Here is an 18,136-nt window from a genome sequence, read left to right as displayed (position 1 = left end):
TTACTAGTTTCTTTTACTAGTTTCTCTTAATTTACATGGATGTTTTCTCTTAAATGTTTTGCTTTCTTTGGTTGTGTTTCTATTAATTTTTATTTATAGATATCACTGGATTATCTAGTATCAAAATAAAACTCTCTACAATTCATCAAGGTCATTTCTATGTTTCAGGTAACTGTGTTTCAGAGATGTTAGTCCAATGTACTGAGCATTATGCAAGACATAGCTTTAGGATTTCTGTTATTTATTGCCCAGAAAAATCAATATTTTGAATGCTGGCTACATTTGACATATAAAGCCCTATAAAACAGTGAATGGTGGTAACCGCCTCTGCTTCCCATGTCTAGTGCAAAAGCTTGTCTGGGTGTGGACTGTAAGAGAGTGAAGCTTGCTCCTGTTACATTGTAATACAGTAGTTAACGCCTGTTATTAGCATCCAAGCATGTCTTCCATTCAGTTTCAGTAAGTTCTCAAGTATACTAACATACCATTTCAATGTCATTCAAATAAAAATAAATCACCTTCAGAGTAAGCCTAATGGTACAAAACATGGTAACTTAGGCCTTTTCTTCCTTGCATCCTTCCTAATGTTGACAAAGGACTAGAAAATGAAGGCATAGTCTAGATAATTTGATTTCCTTATTTTCCATTTCCTATCTGGGAGATGAGAGAGCTCTGACACTTGACTAACCATCTGAATCAAACGTTTTCCCCTGAGATAGAGACAGCTATCAGCTGGGAATTTGAGACTGCCTGCCAACCCTTCTCCCCACACTGATGGTCTTGTCTTAGGTTCCCCCTGTAGAAAAATTGCTGCTCTTACAGATTCCAATGCTGGTGCAGTTTGACAGTTTCTTCTCCCACTGATTCAGGAGAAGAATGTTTCCCATATGGATAACTGTAGACTGTGCTGTCGTTTAAATTGCCCTATGTTGTGAATCCTTATCTTATGTTCATAAAGAAATCATGTTTATCTCTAGTTTCAAATGCTAGCTTGATGCTCTTTTGATTGAAAGGTCTTTTGTTTTCCTGACCTTCTTCTACATTTTCAAATACAAGCTGGGAATTTACTATAAATTCCTCCTAGAGTTCTCCCTTTACTGAATGCTCTCAATTTGTCAATTTGTGGGGATCTATTTGTTTTCTTCTTTGGAAAATTATTCCTGCCTTAAACTACTATTTTCTTGAAGTTCTAAACAATAAGTAAAATTAATGCATTTCTGTGTTCACTATAGCATTTGGTCCTTGTGAGAAAAGTCAGATAGCTTCTATAGAATTTCTACTTTCTTAGGACCCATCACCTGTGCTTTCCTTTAGTGATGAAGGAGTCCTTTGAAATATGATGTTCCTGAATCCCATTTCTTAAGTAATCTCCATAGTGTAGAAAGCTAGTATTAAGCTTGATGATTTGACCAGATTATTTCTTGCATATTCTCTTTCAACTTATGGATAAATACACAAAATAATAAGTGATGCTTCCCTTCGTTATTTACACACTGTATTACTATGTTTAGATACCAAAATCCTGTGAGTTGTTTTGATTTGATACTTAAAAAAAATTTCTGCTTATCTACTCACCACCTTTCTATTTGCAATACTGTTCACCAAGAAGATGATACTCTGAAGGAAAACAAAGAGAAATTGAGGTGAACTTCTCACTGGTAACTCTTAGAACACCTAGTGGTGAATGAGGAAACAGCAGAAATAGAGGAAGCAGCTTCATCATTCCCTGTTATTTTTCTTTCCTCTTCCCAACTTACACATTTTCTCTCTGTCCTATGTCCTATGTCCTATGTTCAGTTGAAGAGTTGAGATAAATTTATGAGAGTACTTTTTCATGTTGTCTTTGACTCAAACAAAATGTCTTCATGGGCCCCATCCTTACATAGAAAAGGAATAGAAAGATTTGGGACTACAATTATTCTTCTCTTAAGAGGTTTGAATTGAGGAAAGTACAATTTCATAACACCAAACCCCTTCCAAACCTTGTCCCATTCATTTGCCAAATAACAGTTGAGACTCTCTTTATGGCTAAATAACTGAAGCAAAGAAGCAGGTAGTCTTCCTGTAGAAAGAAAAACTTAATTAATTCAGGAAGAACAAAACAAACCAATAAAAAAACTTCACAAGTCCTCATTATTTCCAAGGCTGCTATAGTGGGTACTTTTCAGTGTCTTGTTCAGTAACATCCTGAGGGAGTGGTTGGCTGGCTTGGAATGCTTAGCTGGAAGAATATTTGTATCTCTCAGAACTAGTGGGCATCAAAGAAGCTGTCCAGTCCAGTTCCCTCATTGGATAAAGAACCCAAGACCAGGAAAATAAAATGACATGCCCAAGGTCACACTATCAGAAATAGAGGTGACATTAAAACCAGATTTTGGAAATGCTTAAATTCATCTCAATAATGAAATTATTTGTATCCTTATTTCTTAAAAATTAATACATATATTTGGGTGCTAAAAAAATGAAGATTTTTATTTTCTGTTAAAAAAATAAGGTAGACAGGATCTCTTATGCAAACTGCCCACTGACATTAGCAATAGATTTAGGGAGATGTTTGAACTATAAACCTTAGGCCTGATTTTGAGGTTTTCCCTTAAAACAGCAAGAAAAATTAATCATTGCTTTTTTTTTTCATTCTTAGGAATCCATGTTCACAGTTTAACTCAGTCATTTTTTAAGTCTCCTGAGTACTTGCCTCATGCCTTGAAGAAGTCCAGAGGTGTATCATTTGTTTGCTTTTATCAGCCTTACAAAAGCAGCTCATTTCTCAATATCCAGCTAGCAGAGAAGTTTTTGTATTTGAGAGGAATTAAGCAGTGTTTTAAAAGAATCAAAGAACAACTGATACCATTTTCTCATCCATGTTTATCTTCTCCCAAGTTAGTTGGGTGATCCAGCCACACTTGTAACCTAGAGAAGTTACCTATAAGCAGATTTCCCTCCTTAGCCAAATTAGTCAATAAGGTGGTCCTCTGTGTGCATGTTTATTTACACAAAATAATAAACACTGTACATCTAGGTAAGGATATCAACATAATACTTATTCTTTACTGCATTTTGTAAAGTTCATTTCTTTACCAGTTGAGAAATATGTCATCCTTAAAGCAACTCATACTAGAAAATACCACCCAGGAAATAATACTCCAGAACAGATTGCAATTGCAGGAAGATGGTAAAACCCATAAGTCTAATGTTAACCCCTTTATTGAAATTGCCCATGAAATTGTTATTACTTAGTTCTAAAGAAGCATTAGGGAATCCTAATTTAATTTTTGGTTTCTCTATATGATTTATTTTTTCAGTTTCCAATCCACCCAGAAGATAGAATAATGCAGATGTAGCTATTGCTATTCAGATATAATCAAGAGGTCCTATGACTTGATTATCTCAGTAGATACTCTTTAAAGTAGGGGTAATATGTACACAGCTCTTTAGCTAGATATGCTTTCCTGATAAGACATCTGTCCAGAGAGAAGCCACTTTGTAAACTGAATTTAGAGATCTGTTCAAGTGACATCCACTTTGTTTACAAATCTGGTGTTATCACTTAAAGTCATTTCATGAATTTTATGCCTTCCTCTAATTTGAAATGTGTTACAGGTTGTATGTGTGTGTGTGTGTGTGTGTGTGTGTGTGTGTGTGTGTGCATGCGCATGTGCACATGAGCATGTTTGTATGCATGTGTGTAATCTGCCAATATTGCATTAGTATTTTCTTCTACCTGAATTTGATGTCATTTTTTTCTTTCAAGCCTCCAGGAAGACACTTTTTAGTTTATTTCATAGTGACTACTTAAGATTGAGAAGAGACCCAAATTCAAGCAAGAAAGTTATCTATTCTAGACACCATATAACTAGTAGATTTGCATTCAGGTCATTTATTCCATAAGACCTGATCTCCGTAACCTGTATATTATTTGTATGCCCTTGATTAATAAGGGATTAAGATTTTTCTATGGCCTTTATATGGTGCTATAGTGGATTATTCCATTCATTTGACCAACATTTCAAGCTGTCATTTCTTTTTATTAATGATTTTACTATAAATATCCCTATTACTTCCAAAAAGACTAAAACATATGATGAATGAGATCTCTTTTTAAAAATCATTCATAAGTCATTGTGTTGAAAATATTATTTGGAGCTTCAGATTTTATTTACACTGTAAATGATAATGAATTTTTAACAAGGACCCTGTTTGGACAGTCTTGGCCTGAGAAGATCATCTGGTATGTGTGAAAGAGAATGGAGATTTTTTTCCCCAGTGGCTTTACTCTTGTTGAGTGTGGCAGGTATTTCTTGGAGTTATTTACTAGCTAAACCTAGCCATCTTTTATAGCAAATACTATCTCTGTGCAAATGATGAGAGGAGAAGGAGAGATGTTTTAATAGGCTAACTGAAGCAAGAATGAGGAACAAGGAAGTGGAGGAGCATTACACTGACCTGCCACCAATATTGTTTCTTAACCACAGAGTCTTCTTGTTGTTGGGGTTTTTCTTAAGGCATTCCTGAATGTAGTTTAAACTGATTTCCTATTGTCTTTGGCAGAACCATTCATTTTATTAGGATCTAGAAGAATTTGACTCTTGGTTAAAGGTGCTGTAGTCAAATGCATCCATACAAAGCACATCTCTCTAGCTACCAAAGATATTGCTGAGATATTTAGAACATTGGCCTTTCAGTTGTCAATATTTTGAGGTGTGTGATGAGTAAATGGAATAGCCTTACATCTTTCAGTGGTAGAACTGTCAAGAAGAGTTTGTCTTTTTAGCCCCATACCCCCCAAAGGTAGACTATTTCAGAATCCATTACAGAGGAAATAAACACTTGAATTTTACCTAAAGATGAGCCTAAGCAACCATTTGCCCTTTATTGATGTCAAAAGTATTTCTTTGCCAAGCTCTGAAATGCACCTTCAAAAACTACTGAAATATCCAAGAACTTTAGTGATGAGCTACAAATGGACTTTGGTATTGATAAATACAAGTCAATATGTATAGTGAAAGGACAACTCACGGTGATAAATGGGCCCATCATCAGTAAAAATCAAATTATTGACTATCTAGGGCAAGGAAAAAAATCTGTCTATAGCTAACATCTACAGGTGAGAAGAATTAGCCAACAACAGCAATTCAGGAAAGGTTCAAAGAGACAAGTAAGGAGAATTCATTAAAAATACATACCAAGCAGGCAGCAACATTAACAAATACTCTGTGGCCCCAGAATGCTGTATTTCTTCCATCATACCTGTGTTCACTTTTGGGGGAATGAGCTCCCCTTGGGCTTCCCACATACTCAAAGGGGGTTTAATTCAGATTTCTCCTCTGCACTACCTTATTATAAAGGAATTCTCTTGTGCACTCCTAAAATGTGTACTGCTCTAAGGAAATTTTTTCTAATGCTTCTTAACTAGTTAAATTCATCGTCTTTCAACTAGATCACAAGTTGTATGAGGGCACATTAAAAGTGCCTTCATTTCTTTACCCCACAGAGTCTGGCAAAGAGCTCTACCCATAAGAAGTACTAGATCAATATTTGTTGATTTCACCATTTTTGAAATGATTCATTAGAGAAGCCTTGGTCACACATCATGTCAGAGTTTAATGATGAAACATTGGCAGGAAACACCCAAAAGAACAATTGCAAGAATTAGTCTATCAAACAAACAACAAAGAGCAGAATGGCAGTAATTAACCTCTCCAAAGCCTGCTGTTCCCAAATGGCAAAGTGTAGTCATTTCTTCTACAGTAAATTTAATTGGACACTCTATGAACTACCCAGTAAAAATGACAAATCTAACACGGCTTCAAATCTGGAAGCTATTATGTGTAATTAAGCAACATATCTGAAGGATAATCCTTTCACTCCCCTACTCTCACACAAACCACACCCTCAAAAACCAGAGGTAAAGGCAAAATTAGCTGCATGGTTCCTACTGGTGTGAATTTAATGAAGATGATGCAGCTGAAAAGTACATCTAATTCTAGTTTTCTTGAGAGATTTGGAACTTCACTTCATGCTGGGTCTACTTTATTGCCACTAAAAATGGTTGTAGGCATGTGCTTTATTGTTCTAATATGTATCCTCTTTGTCCTTGAGATCTCTAGTTTAGAATGAATCTTTAAATATCTGCTGCTTGATAAATATTTGCTGGAGAAATGATTAAATGAATGAATGTAGTAAAGTGTTAAATTAGGAATGAACAATATATTGGATGACAGTATAATGCATTTGCCCAAATAGAGGTACTATTTCATTGACTTTTAGTAAAAGATTTAGCTACATGATTGATTCCCTGTTATAAATACCAATGTAAATACTTTCAGGAAATTAACAAGTAAAATATAGAGAGATAGAAATCATTAAAATGGGCCAGAAAATTTTGACCAATATAATAGTTTTCTGCAGCTTTGATGCATTTAACTATCCACTTAAACATCTCCCAGAAATCTAAGGATTCAAAAATAATCCACACCTGATTTAAAATGAGGAGAATTAAATTCAAGGCAGCTAGAATAGTGACTACTTAGGCCATACTTGGTATGCCTCTTCTTCCAAATCACAGACTAACTAACCCACATCACCATTTGCAAATATACATCCATGATCTCAGATGGGTTTAAGCAAGCAACTGAACAGATCCGGCAGAAAGATAATTGAAAGCATATATTCTCTTGGGTCAGAGGAACATCTAGCCTGGTACCTCTGCTTCATTCATTTGCTCATTCATTCATTTCACAACTCCTTTGGGAATATTTTCTATAGTCCAGGTACTGTCACACAGAAATGAATGAAGCAGGTATGGTATTTGGTTTTGCATGTTGTTTTTAGAAAATTCAAATGTATGAAGTGAAAAAAAATCAGGTTATTTGTTTAAAATAAGAATTTCATAATTTTCCTGAATATTGTTCTCAGACAAAAGTCTGTAAGAGAAGCAGGGAATTTAAACTGCTTTTATTTTAATAGAACAAAGTGCTGTTTATATACTGAGAGGGCTGGTAAAATGATCTGGAGGGGCTGTTTGACCAGAATTATGTTACTAGCTTCCTTTAAAGTATGTCTATGTGGTCCTCCTGTTTTCATCACCACTGTTACTCAAGCTCCATTAAAACTCATGGAGGAGAGCAGCAGTTGTGAGCACTGCTAATGCTGCTTGGATTAGCAGGGAACCATTGTGTCACTCATCCAGACTGTGAAGCAAAGGTCTCCAGCTTCAGTGCTGCTCTCTCATCTTCTAATGGAGGTTTAGCAACAGTAACCCTGAGCTAACAAACATATTCCCTATGTGATTCTTGTGTGTGCGTGCATGCGAGTGTGCATGTGCCTGTGTACATGTGCATAGGTGTGTATTTTGTCTATTGCATTTAAAACTTACAAATATGGCACGTGTTATCAACATCTGAAGACACTGTAGTAGTGATTACTGCAGCAAAATAGTAAAATTCCATTGTACTCAATCGTGTGTGTGTGTGTGTGTATGTGTGTGTATGTGTGTGTGTTTAATAGTATTTAACTTCAGAATGGTTTAAGTGGGACATGATATGTGTGATTGGAGGCTGCTTTATTTTGTTTTTTCACTGAATTTCTTCATGAAGACAAAGCCCACTTTTCCCTGACAGATAATTACTAGAACAAATGATATATGGGAATATATTACTTACAGAGATAATTTAGACCAACTGTTATGGGAAAATGCAGAAACCTGAGTTAGTTTCTTGAATAGAGTTAGTGAGTATAGTATGTTTATAGAAAGTTTGGACTCCTTCCCTAACTTCTGTTTCTGGTTATAATTCCTACTTAGTAAACAATATTTCATCCCAAGTTGTTAAATGCTTTCCATTCAAAACACCAGCCCTCTGTATCATTTTCAGTGTATTCATTAAGATTTACTTTTTAAAAGACTTTTTTTGAGTGTGTGTTTAGTGCCATTATTTTTATTTAATGAAAGAGAACCAAAATGCATATGAAGTGTTCATTAGCTGTGATTTGTACCACCAAAGGAAGCCTTGCCACCATCGTAGAACTGATCTTTCTAATTGAGTAGCCTGATGTTCTCTATGCCCTGTTGCTGTTAATTGACTATATTGTTTTAGATTTATGCATTAAAAATACGATTTCCACTTCGAAGGCATCACTTTGTTACTTTGTAGCTTTTAAGCTGATGCCATGAACTTATTTTTCTTCTAAGATAAAGTCGCATCTATAGATTTTTCAACTAATTACATGTCTGCCAATAAATACTTAGAGGATACATTTTATTTCAATTTATTATTTGTGTTTACATAGAGTATCCCTGGAAATATCTGTAGAACTGAAAAGAAATGTTTTAATGGTGTTTGCTACTACTTTTTCATGGCTCTTTCTCTTTCTTTTCTCTCTCTTTTTTAATAGCTCCAGTCAGTCCGGTCAAGCATGACAGCAACTCAAACTCGGCAAACTTCCAAGATGCTGAGGACATGCCTGACAGATGTGTCTTGGAAGAGTCTGAGAGTCCAGGTGAAAGCCATTTAAAAATAGTCAAGTATAAAATGATAAATTTGACACAGCTTTGGGGTCCTTGGAAGGGTGGGGGAGAGGACATTGTAATGCTGTTTTCTCTTAGCAGCTGCACTGTCAAATTAATGGTCACCTCCAGAGGTCACAGTGTGGAGCTGTTATCTTTTCCTCTTTCATCAAGAATTCAGTTGGAGGAAGTACAAAGGCTTCATGACTGAGAAGGGAAGCTGACACTATTAGTTCATTATCATCAATTTTAGGCTATACTGGTTAACATACAGAGAGATTGGGAAATGAGAGAAATGTTGACATTTTAAATATTTCAAATAATGAGATCTAACAAGAGTCAAGCAGACATGGAGAGATGAAGAGAAAAGAGGAACAAATTGTCATCCTTTCAAATATATTTACCTTTCTAAATACAAACAGCACTCTCAATGGGAAGAGGATTTTAGCATGACATTGTCAAACAAAAGAAAAGAAGATGGCAACCCTTCCTCTTGCAATGAAATTTACTCTATGTCAAAGTCACTTGTGCTTATATTTTTCTTTGTGGGAAGAACAGACGGAGATGTACCAGAAGGATATAGCCAGAAACACTTGAGCATGGATTTGTGTGGTTTTGTTTTGGGTTTGTTTTGAAGTATGCCTAGTCTTAATTACTAGTTAATTAAAAGAAAAAAAAACCTTGCAAAAGTTGAAGTGACATTTTTGGATCACTATAAAGCCAGTAGATGCTAGAAGGTACCTTATTACCATGAATGAAGGAGTTAGATATCTTCCCCACAGAATATTTCTCTTTCCTGTTTTATCTGGCTACTGTGTACCCTCTACCCTCTCACATCTTTGTGTGCTGATCCATGTATCATATTTTTGATTCATCCTCTCTGTGGCCTGTCAGCTTAGTTAAGAGATTTCCAAATCTTGTAGCCTTCACTGACAGGGGGCAGCTGCAAACAGTCCCCTGATCCTTCCCCGAGGAGAGCTACTGAGATTTAATTTTCAGTGAAAGGTGCAGCCTGCAATCTATGTCAGGTCCCCTAAGTCATCTAGGAACCCCAATAGGCCCAGTGGCTCTGGCATTGTATATCAGCCCCCTCCACTACACCAAGATTTCTCAGAAGATGAACTACTGTTGTGCTGTGTGCCCATTCTCAACACCCTCCTTTTACTTCAGTATTCCGTTGCAGGGAGAAACGACACCTCTAGCAATGATGGCAAATTTAAATGAGCAAATTAACCTCAGCCTCTCTCCTAATAGCCAAAAGAAAAATGTAGATCACTGGTGAGGGTAATGGTAGGTGTTAAATTTTTGTAATAAAAGTTTTTTTAAAAATTACTTTTAGTTTGAACTAAAATTGCCTAGTTCTAACTTGATTTTTTAAAGTGTCTTAATAAAACATTTCTTATTAGCCATTTTGCCAGGCAGTTAAATTCCTGAGTCAGGTGTTCACCTTGACTCATGGTTTCATTGTTTTTGACAAGAACAGATCAGCTTTATACCATTCCTTTTGCCCCTTAATGTGAATGGAATTGTAGTGAGATTCAAATGTAACATACTCTGTCTGACTGATGCAAACAAAGGACATATCGAAAAAGAAAGATTAATCAGAAAATATAGGTGCTGATAAAGAATCTTAACTTAAAGAGTGAGTACTGTTCTATACATGGGACATCATTAAACTGGTAATAAAGAATGAATTACTCTGGCTTTTTTCTCTGTCCATTCCTGCATTTTAAGACATCTTGCCTTATAGGCCTAGAAACCTCTGGAGGGTTCACTACTGGTCTCACTGCCTTCCACTGAGAATTTGTGGCTTGGTTGTCATGGAGACATCGTATTTCTCCAAGAATTGCTCATATTGATCCGTGGCCAGGCGTAAATGGCCAAGCGAGTGTGAGGAATAAAGGGGGCTGGGCAGTCCTATAAAATGACCAGGGCTTGTGGGTTGGAAATAAGCTCATAGCAAACACTTAGGTAAAAAGAAAGAAGCAGTTTTATTTTGTTTCAGGATTTCTTTCTGCACTTTGGGCCATTGTCTTCTTTCACTATGAACTGAAAGAAACTTGTTAGTCACTTGTCATGTCAGATCTTTGGTGCTTGTCCTGACACAGCTGTCAGCCTTCTAGCTCTGTGCAGTTCAGGGACACACAACAAAGAGGCAGTGACATGAATTATTTATTGCTCCTTGTGTGGATAAAATTCTGTGATAAGAAATTAAGACACTTCTGACAGAGTTGCTTGTTTAGTAAGAAAGATTTTGAAGAAAGAGTGCATTTTCTTGAAGTAGGAGCATTCAGTAGGCAAAATTGGTAGACCAGAACACAGAGGAAAATAAGTTTTGTGTTTCCTATGTGAATTTGGTGGCATAGAGGGACTTTCTTGAACTACGACAATATGACTGTCCACTTTTCAGTGTCTAAAAATGAACTTCAGAATATCAAATTCTGAAGTAATTCAAAATGTAGGTGCTACTAATGGCTAGCATTTCTCTGGTGGTTTAGCTATCTTTAGTTACCATGTGTGAATACTTTTGAAATACTAACCACCTTACTGATAAAAAAAAAGGGGGGGGGCTTTAAGGTTTGTTGTTGATATTTGTTGTTTGTGGTATTGAGAGTTCAACCCAGAATCTTGCACATGCTGGGCAAGTATTCTGTTACTGAGCACATCCCCAGCCCTTTTTATTTTTATTTTGAGAAAGGCTCTCTCTAGGCTGGCCTTAAACTTGGGATTCTCCTGCCTCAGCCTCCTGAGTATCTGGGATTATAGGTGTATACCACTGCACCTGGCAAATCTTGGGTTTTTAAGTGGTGAGATCTGGGAAACTTGTAGAAGTACTTCAGTAGCTAAACTTGTAACTGCATTAGCTTGTTCATTATTCACTGTATGGTAAAGAGTGTGTTTTAATCTGAGTGCATTGTTCTTCACATTTTCAACTGAAATATCAAAACTCATTTAAAATTCCTTTTAACATTTAGTGTACATGCAAAATCCCCTAGTTACAAAGTTGAATGTGGTCAGTCTTCCACCTTTAATGGATATTGACCTTACATAGTTTTATCTATGCAATGCTAAATGACTACTATATTTATTGCTCCATTTTAAATGAAGATACCAGTTGTTTGAACAGAATTTAGAAAATGAAAACTGGAAATCATTTTCCCATTACAAGCACAGTTCCAAAATATTACTTTACATGTTATTCTTTCCAATCAGTCTTTTCTATGCAGAGTTTCTAAACATCATATTATGTTAGCTTTTCTAGCTCAATGTTGTTAGTATCAACTCATTTTCATATGTGAAAATCCTGGATATTGAAGGGCAGAAAAATATATTTTAGAAAAATAGGTGAACTTGATATTTTAAATGTTGATAATTGTTAAATGCCATTAATAAAATAAAAATTTTAGAATTTTATTAATAGTAAGATTGATTTCATGAATTGTCTTTGAATACAATGAGTTTTGAATTCAAGTATATAGATTTTTTTTTTTGCATTGACATTACTCCTCCAACACTGAATTGACTAGGGTGATCCATTTGTAAATAGGTTGCAGTCTGCATGTAGGTCAAGATTTAGCCTTGTGGAGTGGTTGCTCACCTTGTCTCCAGGGTGCTCTACCTTATTCATCATGCCATTGTGATCTCTTTATTGGTTCAAGCTGTATACCCAGGTGAGTGCCTGGAATCCATTAAGGTTGGCAAAGCACCTTTAGACCAGAGCATTCCTGTTACTTTGACCCTGCTAGTGAACCTGGAGGTCTTGTCAGACTGGGGAAAGTATCCCTCAGTAGTGTCTTTTCTTTGGAATAATTCATTAGCAAAGAGTTTTGACTCACAGGTGAATCCCAGATTGAAGTTTCTATCTTAGACTCTGAAGTCTACTTGCTTCTTCACTAGCATTTATATGTTCCTGGAACCTGTGGGAATAACTTTGCTGTCTAGTAATAGAAGCACTGAGACAACATCATGAACTTGCAGCTCCCTATTTTTGTGATGTTAGGGCCATTAGTCTTTCTTTGGCTCTTTAAGGCCTGGTTGCTTCTGAATCTAAAAGATGTTTCCACAAAAATAGTTCAGTTAAGTCTTTTGCTAGTTTGCTTCTTGTTAACTGTTTCATGCACATTGATTAAAGCCCAATCTTCATTCTCTAGAAATTTTTTTTAAAAACGATTCTTTGCCCTTCATCTGTACATTCATCATAATAAAAACTTTAAAGAGTAATGTTCACAATTTTTAAGCAAGTGGTAATGAGAGAACTCGAGCTTTTATCACTTATCAGTTTGGAAAACTGGGTTTTACTTTCTAGCATATGAGGGAGCATGCACTTAAAAGGAGCTTCAGCTGGGTGTGGTGGCAAATGTCTGTAATCCCAGCAGCTTGGGAAGCTAAGGCAGGAGGATCATGAGTTCAAAGCCAGCCTCAGCAACTGAGAGGTGCTAAGCAACTCAGTGAGAATCTGTCTCTAAATCAAATACAAAATAGGGCTGGGGATGTAGCTCAGTAGTCAAGTGCCCCTGGGTTGAATCCCCAACACCCCGCCTCTAAAAAAAAAAAAAAAAAAAAGTAGCTTCAGCTGCAAAGAGTAGTGACAAGAGTGAGCTTGGAAATCCAAACAGCATATTCAGATGAGTTTTCACATAATTCTGAAGTGGTTTATAATTAGTATGCATTTTGCCATTAATAGAACATTTCAGTGGTTTTTATGTAGCACGTTAAATGTGTGGATCTATATACATCATTGTCAATCAATATTACATTTGCATGAATCTGATGAACAAAACTAGATTTTGCATATTTTTCCAGAAGATAATACGTTGTGAAAATCCAAGGTGGATTTTTTTCTTTTACTATTGTGGCTCATGAATCACCAGTAAAAACCAGGTAACAGAAAGTAGGACAGATTCAGGACTGGAGTGTTGGAGATGGCTGATGATGATGCATGAAGCAGAAAAATGCGGACTGTGTGAGCAGCACATCAATCATAGCCACCAAGAACACACTTCCTATGGCTAGTGCTAAGAAAATGTTCTAGGAGGAAGAACAATTTCAGTAGTCGTGCATATGTTCCTTCTTCTTGTTGTGTTTAACAGTATCAATATTTTGATTAATTTGACCTGAGGGGAAATTTAAGCATTGATGTAATGATTTTTTAAAAAGAATATAATATTTTAGGCTAATTCACACACAAGCACACACAGGCACACATATGCCCATATACATTAAGGATACAGTATTAGTTAAAGTGAACCCATCAGCTTTTTAATTTTTTTTTTTCATAGTAGCAGTAGGAGTTACTATTCAGCATCACCTCATTAACATAAAATCATTAATTGAGGCACAATTCTCCAATTGATTTGATAGTCAAATTAATTCAAGTAATGTGTTTTTTTAGCCATGAAATATAATCACTCAAGCAGTATAAGAAATAATGTTTTTTGATTCTATACATCAAACCATATTTCAATGAATATTTAAAAGATTTGACCCTAAAACTGTAGTTGTGGGTTTCTCTAAGAATCATTAAGTGCTTGAATTTATGAAAGTTTAGTAATTTCAAGCCAGATTTGTCTTGTTGGAAATTTTCATTTTCTTTGGCAATTAAGAAAAACTATTAATCAAGTGAGTGATTAAAAATGTATTTGCCCAGTTTATAAGACCAGAGTATTCATTATTATATCAACATATTTTATTTCAAGACAGAAAAAAATATAGAAATGGTAGGCAATGACATCCTTTCTTTCTTTCCTGATCCCCTTACTCTTTCCTCCCTATTTCTCTGCCTCTCTCCCTCCTTCCCCTTCTTCTTGCTTCTTTTCTGTTATTTTTACCATGTAACCCAGATATCCGTTTTATTTCTAGGTGATCCAAGGCATCATTCATGGATGGCAAAGGTGTGCTCCTGCAAGGTGTGCTAACTAGAATCTCACTGTGGCAATGGATTTGGACAAACCAAGAAACCCCCAAACAAGCCCTTGCTTTATTGTCACATAAAAGCAATGTTGTTCTTGGTCTATAATTTACTAAAACTTTAACCAGAGTGTCCTGAAAGTGTAAAAACGAATTGAAAATACCTGAATTTTCCTTTTAGAAAATCATTGTCTAAATCATTCCATGTTCCTCATTTTCCTTAATATCTCCAACAAGGAATGCCAGCCCACACATACAAATTGAACATTGCTTTAGATTTGCTTCCATATTTTCAGTCCCTGAATTATATAATAAGAAACACTTCTCAATTTAATGTTGCTTCAATGTGTTTAATATAAAACTTCACCAAATTTGACTTGTTAGGTTAGAACATTTTGTTTTAGTAGATGCCTAATTGACACCAATCATTGCAGTAAATCGCATCCCCAAGCATGGCATGTTTTGAGTAAATGAACAGTTTCACACAGTCATCAATTTACCCAAATAAGTGATACATGGTATGGCAGTACACTGTACAGCCTGGTTAATTTCTAATGACACTGAGGCTTTAGCAAAAGGTTGATCTTTTGGGCCATATAGATGTGAACTAGAAACAGGGAATCTACTTATAACACTTCACAATTGATTCTTATTAAGTATATACTCTTACAGTTCTTTTCCCAGAAAGAAGCTTGACTAGCAGGAATTCTAAAACTAAAATATGCAAAGCAATATAAATAGAAATTGACATAAAGTGCTCATCTATCAAGGCCTTTAGTGATCAGATTTATTTGCCGTGATTTATACTATACAATTTCTTAACTTATAGAAAATCATCAAAGACTATAAATGTGCATATGTTATGAATACAAATATTGCCTAATCTGTAGGAAAAAATGGAAATAAAGTATTAAATATATGAAACATAGTTCTATCTCAGGGAATGTCAAGTCCCTTCAATTTAGCAGACACATTTTTGAGCACCAACTTCAGCTCCAATGCCTGGGTACAGGGTACAGGGTACAGGAGGCAGGGGAGATGGGAGATAAGAGGACTCTGTGACTGAAATGGAATAGTCTTTGTCTTTGAGGACTTATAATTAATGTTTGGCCTGGATGAATATTCCAGACAGAAATTGAGTATGACCCCTTTAAAGCCAATTAAAGTGTGTGCTCTTTGTTTCCTAAAATGTACTGCCCCTGCTTAAAATTACTTTTGAGTTGTAATTCAGAAACTGTAACATGTTGTTAATAAGAACAATAGTGAAAATTTTTCATCCTTTGGAAAATTGCACATATACATTTCCCCACTTTGGAAAAAATCTACTTCTAACAAGTTTCAAAATAAAGGAAAGTAGTAAGTTAGGCAATGGAATATATTTTCTTGCATGCTGTGTTGTGGCTCTCAAGCCTATTAAAAGAACTCTCAAAAACACTTTGATGACAATATCAAATGAGTGTATGTTCTCTCAAAGGGAAATTTTAATTATTAAACCTATTTGTATGCTCAAGTTCTGGTATGTATGTTGAAAATGAGATTTATTATTTTTATACCTATATTCTATTATTCTCCTTCTCAAACAAGAGTAACAACAAGTTTAACAGATGCTATACTTAGTATATTTTGGTTGGCAGGAGTCTAAATTAACCAATAATAAATCCCCAATGATTATTTTATGATGTCACCAGCTATCAGAAATTAGAAATGGCATAAACTTGACTTTAATGAGTAGGAGTTTTACTAATTCTGGAGGCCAATATTATTAACTCTGAAGTCCTAATTTCTAAAAATGAGAGTTGTAGAGAAAATTAAATTATGCTACCCTAATATCCATGTGCAAACATGCTGATGTAACAAATCCATTTGTCTGTTTTAAAATGATTTATTTTATTTATATTGACTTACATTTAACATGTTTTAGTACTTTTCATTGTAGGGAGACTTGAAGTAGCAGTTACCATGCAATTCATTAGATTAACCATGCAGTAATCTTAACCACTTGGTACCAGTTAAAAACTCATGATGCTTGATCTGGTGGTTGTCCTTTTGAATGCCTATCCTTAGGTAAACCACTGTGGTAAATGTATTAGTGAATATGTTTGTAAACTGATTCTTCTTGTCATTATAATAAACAATTCATAATTCATAAAAATATTATTTTGTGGTTCTTCTTTGGTAATCATCTCGGTGATAAAGATAAATTGAGAGAGAAAGAGAGAGTCATTGTCCAAAGGAATATCATATTTTCAAATTTACAAGCCTGGATTATTTTATTTATTGGGGAGCTGTACATTGGCTATGTGGGATGTTACAGAAACACAAATCTGGGAAGCATCTAGTGTTATGAGAGAAGCTTCTTGCTGTGTCTCCGGGTAGCACAGGCTTCTCAAAGGCTTATTTTCTTATCTGCATTGAGGAGCTTCCTCACAGGGGTGGTCCAAAAGCACTCTATGAGATGGTTCAGAGACAGCAATCTGAATACTATAAAACACTTCCAATACAAGGTAACATATAGTATTACAAACATGCAACTAGGGAGGCACCCCTCAGGCCTTAAATATTCTCTTAGTATTTTAGAAACAAAGTTAAGCCTACTTGGAACATGTCCCTATTAGTAAAATGATAGGAAAACACTTTACTAAATGTTAACATTCTATCTTTAGATGGTAGCATTTGGGGTGATAATAATTGAGTTTTTAAAAATTGTTTTATGTCATATGTTTAAAAAGAAGATTCAGAAAACATTAATTTAAATTGATTTTAAAGTCTTATTTTCACAGAATGGACTTATATAGTATTTTAAATTGTATGTTGTATAGGTTTTGATTGCTTAGTTATTTAAAAGCAACGTTAAACCCTTTTATCTGCTCCAAAATGTTGTCATATGTGTGTGTGTGTGTATACAGACACATATATACCTATATAAAGTGCCCGAAGTTTCATTTAATGCAAAAGTCACTGCTTTTTAAACATTTGCATAATGCTGAGTGTTTTTAGATATTTTAAAAAATGGGTAAAATCAAATTAGTTAAAACTATCTTGGTTGGATGCTTTTTAGATGACATTAAGTCACTTCACATGCAGTGGTTTCAGGAGCACTTTGGTCAACAAGGATTCTACAGGTGAAAAACATCAACCAGAAAAGAACAGGTCTCCCAGTAGAACATGCCACTACTGGAAACTCCCATCCAAAATTTGAACCCCTGGAAAATGGCAGGTGTCATTTGTCCCATTAGCAGGGCAGGGACCAGGGTGAGGCCTGCCTTAATTCCTTTTTCTCTTTTGACCTCCCTATCTACTGACTTTCCTAGAACCTATCTTTAGAATTTTGATATCATGGACTTTTTTCAGCAATTAAACTTTCATAGATATTATCTTAAAATGTTTATCTAGATTATCCAGTTTTGTACCACTCCCTAGTATTGGGCCCTGTTCATTAAATCTAAGATAAAGCCACCTTTACACTAGAATGCATGTTACACTTAAATGGCCTGTAACAATTGCATCATTAAGAGCATGATTATAATGATACAAATGGTAAGAATTTGTATTTTAATACTATGTGGAAACAAAAGGCATAGCCCATTGAAAATGTCTGAAGTGACTTCTAGTGGTGTATGGAGGAATATTGAACACAGACAATTCTTTCTTTTGATGTTGCTTTTCTAAATGCTTTTTCTTCATTGCAGAGAACATATTTTCCTATCATCAATTTTAGGGATCCTC

At 35.3% G+C, this 18,136-nt stretch overlaps 1 protein-coding gene across 2 annotated transcripts in view; it reads left to right on the top strand.

The window, feature by feature from the left end:
- Window positions 1-16,452, top strand: part of Wdr72 (WD repeat domain 72) — a 193,031-nt gene extending 176,579 nt beyond the window's left edge. For both annotated transcript variants that reach the window (XM_026391947.2, XM_026391938.2), the window contains exons 18-19: window positions 8,392-8,496; window positions 14,363-16,452. In XM_026391947.2, the coding sequence (XP_026247732.2) occupies window positions 8,392-8,496; window positions 14,363-14,418 (161 nt within the window). In that variant the 3' untranslated portion in view covers window positions 14,419-16,452. The remainder of the gene's footprint in view (window positions 1-8,391; window positions 8,497-14,362) is intronic.
- The last annotated feature ends 1,684 nt before the right edge of the window (window positions 16,453-18,136 follow it).

The sequence above is a fragment of the Urocitellus parryii genome, chromosome 6 (genome assembly GCF_045843805.1).
Source record: "Urocitellus parryii isolate mUroPar1 chromosome 6, mUroPar1.hap1, whole genome shotgun sequence".
In the NCBI taxonomy this organism is placed as follows: Eukaryota; Metazoa; Chordata; class Mammalia; order Rodentia; family Sciuridae; genus Urocitellus; species Urocitellus parryii.
The sequence above is the reverse complement of the archived record's forward strand: the minus strand, read 5'-3'. Positions and strand labels throughout refer to the sequence as shown.